Here is a 9,801-nt window from a genome sequence, read left to right on the forward strand (position 1 = left end):
CATTCATGTATGCATTTATATACCAGTAAACTATATTAAGGTCACTCTAAAAACCGCAACAGAATGGCTTCTAAAACCAAACAAATGAAATACAAGAGCATATTTACACTGAGAGAAATGGGTAAGGGCCTTATTAACAAGAGCAATATTACAAAATATTCAAGAAGGCATCTCTAATGGTGTTTTCTTTGTTTGTTTTCTTTCCATCTTCAGCACCAATGTGTTTTCGTGCTTGCCGGCCAAAGGATTTTCATTCCCTTTTGCTTTGCGCTGGCAGTCCGTCTCGTTTAGCTGTGTTTTTGTGAAAGTGTGGACGTGACTGCATGACTGGGAATGTCTGTCCGATCTTATGCAGGAGGGTGTGGCTTTACTTGAAGTTGGCGTAGTCAGAGAAGGCATCAATGTATTCCTGGACCACTTTGTAGCAGAACTCATACTGCTCCTGTGGGGAAAAGCAGGATGTAATGAGTTGAGACAGACTTGAGGTGTTTGTATTAAAGTACTAGAAACAAAACAAGATAAAAACAGGGGTGTAGGAACCATCTAAAAACATTATCAGCTTGGCTTGTGAATATTAATTATGTGATGAAACTTTTGTTTCGATGATTATTTTCCAAAAAATAGAGGTACAAACATAAAATCTATCAAGAAAATAACATATCACCCCGACCCCCTATTCTTCCTGTTCTAATGATGTTTTACTAGGACAACACGATTAAGTGAAATCGCTATAAGGCTTCACACGATTATTAAATCACAAAGGCTTCACACGATTATCAAATCACAAAGGCTATGACTGAATTAAACATATGCGCTCTGTGTTTCAGAGTGAAGCACGGCACTGTCTTCATTTACACGTGAGCAGCTCATAATCCAGTGTTTTCAGTGTCTTAAAGCGACATGCGGTAAATGACGCTTTAGATGAACTCATCTCTGGATGAGCTCTGAATCTGAATTGAATATTTTGTGCATTTCAGAACGCAACATGTGTCAATCATCTTCCCAAAATTGTAATGATCGGTGTTTATAAACCACTTTTTGTCAAGAAAAGTGAAGCTTTAAGGGTTTCATGTGGTTTCTGCCAAAATTAAAATGTGTAAACGAAGAGACATAAATATTAGTATTGTAATTTTACAATTGTACTATAAAATAAAATAATTATTATTATTATCTTAAATATTTGATTGTTATTATGTTACAGCGAATACAATTGGAATAATAAATTACAATTAGTAATATTTCTTATTTTGTTTAATTAGTAGTAGTAATAATCAAAACGGTAATGATTTATTATTATTATTAGTAGTAGTAGTATTAGTATTATAGTCATACTGATATATAACAACAATCAATTTGTGTAGCCCTACAAACAAGCACAGCAAACTTGAAACCTTTTTTTTTTTTTCAATAACAAATGCAATTTTTTAATCACAATTTTTCCCTTAGTACAGCATGTTTTATGCCTCTGGCAAAAAACAACAATTGTTCAAAAACAATTAAACTGCGCTTTTTTCAGTTTAGTAGATCAACACTGCATCGTGAGTGACGTGTTTTCTCACCAGTGTCTGCACCATGTGTGGTCTCTGTAGTCTTAGACTCTTCACAGTCTGAAAAACGTCCAGAATGCCCTCCGCCTTCACCCGCTCCAGGACCGTGCTCAGAGCACAGAATGTCCCTGTGCGCCCTGCTCCGGCACTGTTAACACACAAACATCAATTACTCACCGCTCTGTGGATATTAATGAGTCTGTTTCTATTTTTCTTAATTGGCTTTCCTTAATAGGCTGACCCTGAATTCCCACTGGACACTGCAGCTCTATCTATTTCATCATTGCTTTGGAGATGTAACTATGGACAGGTTTTGGTTAAGTCATACCAAGCACCCATGGATGCCTTCTAGCATTACAAAACCACTAAACCTTACTTAAGCTGCCAAACCAGTGAGACCTATTCAAGTTGGCAATCCAGTCTAACCAAAATGTCCTGTATCCACACTAGAAGATTTATGGTAAGTTTGAATAACTTCTTGAGTAGTACGCTGCTGTAACAACCACAAATGCATTAAATAACTTGTTATTTCCTGTTTTTGTTTTATGGGTTCCCTTTGGAGCACAAAAGGACAAGCCAAAGCCTTTTCAAGTTAAAAATACCCTACCTTTCAAAAGGGTCAATAAGATTTTAAAAATTATAATAAATAAGCACTTTTCACTATTCAACAAAGGGAACACTGAATTGATTGAAGTGACAGTAAAGACAAATGTTTCTATTTAAAAAAAATAGTTCCATTTCAAATAAATGCTGTTCTTTTGAACTTGAAATATTTCACAATATCGCTGTTTTTACTGTATTTATGGTCAAATAAATGCAGCCTTTTAGAAACATTTAAAATTGTACCGACCCCAAACTTTTGAATGATAGTGTAATTTTGCAATTTAGCAATCAAAATGTTTTCATAAAAATAGGTTTTGCATGTGGAATGTAAATTATGCCTCACAAAAAGCCACCAAATAGAATGTAAAAACAAAATAATAAAAATAAATCTGTTGTCATAAAAAACTAAAATATTTTACAATATGAATATATATTAATATCCAAATATATTATTACAAATTATGTAAAATAAGTTTCATGTTTTAGGTTCCTGATTGGCTAGAGGAGTAGATGTGGCTTACCTGCAGTGCACAGTGATTGGGTGGTTTCCAGACTGCTGCTGCTGTTTCTGAACTGCAGCGATGATGTTGATCATACCCTTCCCGTCAGATGGGATGCCCACCTCTGGCCAGCCATGGAAATGAAACTGCCTCACAGCGCGAGACTTATTTTCCTGCAGAGAGAAAGAAAAAGGAGAATGGCCATTACATCAATTGCAAACGTTAAAATACAGTGCTAAAAGACATCAGTGGTGTTTCAGGAGATCCTCTGAAATGGACTTACTCTGTTATTGGTGACGAGAAGGTCCCTAACAGTGTAGCTTTCACTTTCCTCCTCCCTCTTCAACTCAATGGACATGTCTCCACAAACCATCACACCGTCACTAGGCCAATACGGAGCACACTTCTCCTGCAGAGAGTGGGGAAGAGACAGATTTATTTTTCTATTGCCCAACCTGGAGGGGTTGAAAATGCAACAATGTTTCTGTTGCTAGTCCAGATCTTTAACTACAAGGTTACACCACAAAAAGACACCTTTGTAAGCTGAGTTAGCATATTTATAGATGCAAACAAAGAGAAAGGAGGCAGGTGAACATACCTGTCCTCTCTCCTCCAGCTCGGTCAGCATAACGATAGAGCAGCTTCTCCACTCCCAGATCATTCTCCAGAAGTCTTCAATAGTGTGCTGCAGCGGTCCCTGACAGGCCATGTACGAGTCCTTTTGCCTATAACCCTGCACACACACACACACACACACAAATATGACTACATTTGTATACACTAGACATTTTCCAGCTGTAATCATGGATATATGCTATCATTCAAAAGCTTGGTGTCATTATGATTTTAATATTTTTGAAAGAAGTCTCTTATTCTCACCAAAACTGCAATTATTTGATTAAAATTAAATTACCGTAAAAACGTAATATGGTGGAATATTATTGCAATACAGAATAACTGTTTTCTATTTCTAGATATTTTAAAATGTAATTCATTCCTGTGATGCTACTTATTATCAATGTTGAAGACATTTGTTTTCAAAACGGATACATTTTAAATTATTTTTGATGAACTTTTTTTGATGAGTTCAAAAGAACAGCATTTATTTGAAATAGATATCTTTTGCAACATTACAAATATCTTTGATGTCACTTTTGATCAATGTAATGCAACCTTGCTGAATAAAAGTAATCTTTCCAAAAATAAATAAATAATATAAAAAAAAATTACTGACCACACGTATAGTAAAAATGCACAAAACATACGACAAAAAAGGCTTTTGTTTATCACTATAGTTATCTTCCAGATTGCAAAGCTCCGTTTCCATTATAGCAGCACTGGAGAAGTTTTCCTTTGTTTGATTACCTTATGATTAAGTGCTTCAGCCACACAAAAAGAAGAGGAAGTGAAAGGGCTTTTAGCCAAAACAAAGCTGCCACACTCTGACTGATCTGCGATGGAGGGATGAACACATGAGGTCTGTCTCAAAACCTAGTGAGCTGCCTCACTGCCTACTTAGGCAGCTGCCTTCTAAGGCAACATCCTACTTGTCAAGCAACCTCATAAGTGACTAATCTGAACTTTCGACACTCAGCATCAACTGATTTTAAGTTTGTAATAATGATACTTTAGTATCGAATGAAAATAAATACATTTATAATCATTTTATTTTTTCCGGTGAACTGGTCACTAGGTTTTAAAAAACAGCAATGGTCAGCGTCCCAGGCTCCTAATCTCAGCATGGGCGTCCATATAACTTCATGACAGAAAAATGCGTGTTTAAACCACTCCCAAAAGAAAAGAAAAGCAGGCTGTGTGGTCTCTGTTGTAGCATTCCCTCCAGGCTTCCCTGAGCGATATCTCGGTGAGTTGGGAGTAATTGTTGGCTGAGGTCAGACGGGTTTTACTCACATCTATAAAAGAGGCGTTGATGTAGTCTGTGTTCTCCTCCCCTCGTTTCACAGGGATGATCACTCTGTTAAACTCATCTGGAAGAAACAGTGAAGGTTCAGAAAGAAGCCAAGGAATGCACATGCTGATAAATTTACACCTTGAAGTCTCTTTGGATAAAAGCAACTGCCAAATAACATGTAAAAGGATAAAAGCATAAAGATAAATTATAATATAATTATATACTAGAAAAAGTATAAACTACATAAATATATTTTTTTCCAGCAGACTGAGCAGAGAACATGTTAGAAACAATTACACTACCGTTCAAAAGTTTGTGGTCAGTAAGATTTTTTAAAATGTTTTTAAAAAAATTATTCTTATGCTCATCATTTATTTATAACAGTAATATTGTGAAATATTTTTACAATTTAAAATAAAGGTTTATTTAAATAATTTTAACAGCAAAGCTGAATTTTCAGCATCATTACTCCAGACTTCAGTGTCACATGATCCTTCAGAAATCATTCTAATATGCTGATTTGATGCTCAGACCATTTATTATTAGCAATGTTGAAAATAACAGTTTTGCTGCTTAATATTTTTGTGGAAACAAGAGGTAAATGTAAAAAAGTAAAAAGAACAGCATTTACATGAAACAGGAACCCTTTGTATAAATGTCTTTCCTGTCACTTTTATTCACCAAGGATGCATTAATTTAATAATAAAAAAAAAATGTTACTGACCTCTAACATAGTGTGTTTTTGATTATTCAAAAGTTATCCTCCCAATTCACAGTCTGATTATTCAACATTGATACACAACTCACATGGGATGATTTGCAAAACACGGTTTTTCTTCATGTTGGCAGGCAAGTTCCCTGTTCTCATCTTGTCATTCTGGATTTTAATGGAGGTAAGTTTCTAAAAGAGAGAAAAAGATAATAAACAAAACAGAACATAAGAAAACATGTACTACACTTCAACATGGTCCCAGTAATTATTTGCCAAACAACAAAAAGCAAGAAAAAAAAAAGCTGTTTGTGCTACCTTAAACTCTGCCTCCATGCCTCCACAGCCGGCTCCAGGTAAAGGAGCGTACAGCTTATTCAGGTGAGACTCCAGAGACGTCACTTCTAACTCTGTGTCTCCGTACAGGTAGTGCTCTAGCAAAGCTTGGAATATAAACACATACTGCATCTGTAGGGAGAGATGGAGGGTGGGAGATGAGTATTTTGAGACTTAATACAGCTGTATTACAGCTTTAATGAGAGGTTTGTATGAGCTCACATCAGTCTGGACCATCTGACAGCGCTGGGCTCTGATCCGTGTCACAAATCCAAAGACGTCGACCTTTCTCTCTGCCCCCATCATGTCCAGCATAGCATCTATCACAATGAAGGTCCCTGTCCTGCCAACACCCGCACTGAGAAGAACAGATGAGAATCAGTTCCTGAAAATCGCGAACCTTCAAAAAAACTGCTCAAAAATACTACTATTCAAAAGTTAGTTTTTTAAAAATCTTTTATGCTCACCAAGGCTGCATTTAGTTGATCAAAAATAAAGAAAAATTGTGAAATATTAGTACAATTTAAAATAACAGTTTCTATTTTAATGTATTTTGAAAATGTAATTTATTTCAGTGATGGAAAAGCTGAATTTTTCAATGTTAAAAACATTTGTGCTGCTTGAAGTTTTTGTGGAAATCTTGATTTTTCCCAAAGGACTTTTTTGATAAATAGAAAGTTTAAAGGAACATCATTTATTTGAAATAGAAATTTTGCAACATTATAAATGTCTTTACTGACATTTTTTTGATTCATTTAATGCATCCTTGTTGAATAAAAGTAAAAACCCTAAACAAAAAACCCTTTGAATGGTAGTGTACTCTGTCATGCACATACACACAAGATAATAAAGCTCTTTACCTGCAGTGAACCACTATGGGTCCAGCATACTGTGGGTTGCAGGTCTTGACCTTCTTAAGGAACTTCAGCATGCCAATGGGAGTGAAAGGAACCCCGAAATCAGGCCAGCTGGTGAAGTGAAACTGTGTGACCAGCCTCTGAGGCTTCTTACCAGACACATCACCCACCTAAACACACAAACACACACAACGGAGTTTGTTATCATTCACCAAACAATATTTCAACAATACTTCTTAAAAAAAAACATCAAAAGCTTTTTTTCTGGAGACAGCTTAAAAAGTTTGGCGTATCTAAAGTTATTTTCAATTTTTATAGTGCTGTCATTGAAAATGTGCTGACTTTCTAAATTACAGTGTGGATTGGTAGCTCCAAAGTCAGATTAGTAATATAATATGGGATGCTTTGAAAATTACTGGTTGTGATCTTCCCACTATTGATGAGATTTATGTCTCACGTTTGCAGAAAAAAAGGTCTAACAATCCTGAAATACCCCTTGCATCCAGTCAGTCACCTCTTTACGCCTCTACCTTCAGACAGACGCCTTAGAGCAATTAAAACTAAGTCTTCACGTTTTCTGAACAGCACTTATTGTAGGATTGTTCATGCTCTTAATTCCTCTGGTATTTATGCATCTGCATTTCACTCCCTGTAATTGATAGGACATATATGTATAGATGTATTTATGTATGTGTATGTTTATTAATGTATGTATTCATTGTTGATGAGCTCACCAAGCAAACGTCCAAACAACTAGGTTGTTATGGCAATTAATAAATTGATAAATAAATACTAACAGCCTTCCCTCCTCGCCAATGTATGTATTCATTGTTGATGAGCTCACCAAGCAAACGTCCAAACAACTAGGTTGTTATGGAAATTAATAAATTGATAAATAAATACTAACAGCCTTCCCTCCTCGCAGGTTTCAAAAATACGCTTTTAAGAAATTTCTACTTTGCACATTTTTCCCCCAAGGTATTTTGCTATTAATGTGTACACTTTTATAACTTTTCTTATAACAAACAATCACTGTCCATTACCATCAGGCCAAGCATACTGTCAACTTCTTGTTGCTTTTACTAATTCACACTTATGCAAACATGGATAGCCTTATCCATGTTTTTCTCCAAAATTTCAAAAGTGTCGTTTTTAAAATCCAGTGAAAGTTTATCAAGGCCATAATAAAATCTTTATTCATGAACAATGTGTGAACACTGTTTGAAGGTGGTTAATATTTGTTTTTTAAAACTGGCACTAATTGAAGAATCACCCAAAACCCCACCTTATCAATGGTGAAGACTGTTGGTATATTGTGACACAAGAGGGAGCTATCACTTCTTTTAATTAGCCAAATGAGTACATTTATTGTCCACTTTCAAATTTCAAAAAGCCAAAAAAACAACCAACTAATCAACCTGTCCAATATAATGGTCGACCACTAATGACTGTAGAGAAACATTTGAGCTTCTTACCTGCTGAATGCAGAACTTGCGGATGGTATAGTCAACCAGAACCATCATGTCCTCCACTGACACGCGGATATTTCCGTAGGTCCAGCATCCCTGGTCGGGCCAGTACTGAGCACATTTACACTGCGGAAATGAAGCACAATCTATCATAATCATCATTGCCGCAGTGATCATGCATCTTTATTAATGGCCATCCTCCTCAAAGTTGCACTCTAAATCCATTATGTGAGACCGCGATAAGAGCTGAGGCTGTGAAATCAAAGATCAGCTTACTTCTCCTTTGACACTAGACTACATCTAATAGATTTCTTGTGGCATTTACCTCTTTCCTCTCTTTCAGATTGGTTACCATGACGATGGTGGCAGTGTTCTGTTCCCAGAGCATCCTCCAGAAATCATTGACCGTTTCCTCTTTTGGTCCTGCAATCAACAATCTTGAGTTTAGCTTTTTGTTGATTAATAAATGCAAAAGTATTTATGTATTTATAAAAGTAATTAATTAAAGCCATTTTTACCTTGTGCAGCAATAAATTTGTTTTTCTCCTGGTATCCCTGAAAAAAAAAAAATAGTGAAAAAGTGGCAAGGTCCTGTTCATTTGAGTTTATAATGGATTCTTAAGAATTTAAGCATACATGCTCATATCCCCTATTTTTTACCTTTAGATGATCTTTCATCTAACACTCACTTAAAATGTATCTTTAAAACTCTAAAAACCAGAAAAAAGTTAATCGTAATCTTCAACCAATCTCAAAATACCCATTTTTCATACTGAACACTGTAATGTTGTGATGCCCACGTTCAGTGTTGTTATTATAAACTAAACTAAAACTAAAATTATCAAAAAATTTTTGGTAATTTAAACAAAGATGAAATAAAATATAAATATTAGATTAAAAATTTTAACCTTAAATATAAATGAAAATTAAAAGGGTCGACTTGGCATCTAACGGAAATAAGTTTAATTTGAAGCAGTAAAATTACTAAAACTAAAAAAATGTAAAATAAAAGCCAAACAGAAAACTAGAAAACAAAAACTAAGACACTGTATTGAGCACATTACAAAATTCTTCAAATTTAAACTAAAATGAAAATCAAAAACTAAATGGATAAAAGCAAAAATTTTATTCTAAATATAAATAAATATTATAATAGTATATGTAATTATACGAAGGTAACACCATTAACAAAAAAAATTGTTTTAGAGATTTATTTTTAATTAATTCAAACAAAATTGTATCAAATTTTTATATCGGCAATAACGTGAAAATAATTATCAGTCTTGCGCTTGTGGACTTACATTTATATAGGAAGCATTGATGAAGTCTGAGTCAGGAACTCCCTCCAGAGAAGTCAAATGCACCCTAGAATGATCATCTGAGAAAAGGTGTAAAAAAATAAAACAGAGATTATAAGGCTCCCAGCATTATTTTTCACATAATGAACTCCTTTGTAGGCCTTGTAGCTCTGGTAAAAGCATGCTTTATCAGCTCTTGTTTGGAGATAAGTTGTGGGAAAGCCTTACAGGGCAGGATGTTCACATATCTGTTCTTCTCCTTATTCTCCTCCTTCGAGGCAGCATCACATGAGGCCTGAATGGGACATATAGGCAACGCCTGCAGAGCAAAAAAAACAGGCAATCGTACATGGGCCTAGAGCATGACGAGGAGATACACACCAACACCACAAATATATATTAAGTATTTTAGGTTACGTCCACAAGAAGCCAGAGCTTTCCCTATCCGATCTTTTTTTTCACCTTGTCTCAAGAAATATCTGCGTCCACACGAAACGAGAAGGGTATAACTGCAGCCTGGAGATCTCCAAATGGGGGCGGGAACTCCAAAACGGGGTGGGAGCTCCAAAA

At 35.3% G+C, this 9,801-nt stretch overlaps 1 protein-coding gene across 1 annotated transcript in view; it reads right to left on the minus strand.

The window, feature by feature from the left end:
- Positions 1-9,801, minus strand: part of LOC107661287 (protein tyrosine phosphatase receptor type A) — a 30,866-nt gene continuing 21,065 nt past the window's right edge. The window contains exons 9-23 of the mRNA XM_016450787.1: positions 9,460-9,550; positions 9,235-9,311; positions 8,452-8,488; positions 8,259-8,356; positions 7,940-8,059; positions 6,468-6,634; positions 5,830-5,965; positions 5,590-5,739; positions 5,370-5,463; positions 4,562-4,638; positions 3,249-3,383; positions 2,934-3,059; positions 2,672-2,823; positions 1,560-1,695; positions 1-442 (exon numbers count right to left, since the gene is read on the minus strand). Of these exons, the coding sequence (XP_016306273.1) occupies positions 368-442; positions 1,560-1,695; positions 2,672-2,823; positions 2,934-3,059; positions 3,249-3,383; positions 4,562-4,638; positions 5,370-5,463; positions 5,590-5,739; positions 5,830-5,965; positions 6,468-6,634; positions 7,940-8,059; positions 8,259-8,356; positions 8,452-8,488; positions 9,235-9,311; positions 9,460-9,550 (1,671 nt within the window). The 3' untranslated portion in view covers positions 1-367. The remainder of the gene's footprint in view (positions 443-1,559; positions 1,696-2,671; positions 2,824-2,933; positions 3,060-3,248; positions 3,384-4,561; positions 4,639-5,369; positions 5,464-5,589; positions 5,740-5,829; positions 5,966-6,467; positions 6,635-7,939; positions 8,060-8,258; positions 8,357-8,451; positions 8,489-9,234; positions 9,312-9,459; positions 9,551-9,801) is intronic.

This window comes from Sinocyclocheilus anshuiensis, unplaced genomic scaffold (assembly GCF_001515605.1).
Source record: "Sinocyclocheilus anshuiensis isolate Anshui unplaced genomic scaffold, SAMN03320099.WGS_v1.1 scaffold457, whole genome shotgun sequence".
In the NCBI taxonomy this organism is placed as follows: domain Eukaryota; kingdom Metazoa; phylum Chordata; class Actinopteri; order Cypriniformes; family Cyprinidae; genus Sinocyclocheilus; species Sinocyclocheilus anshuiensis.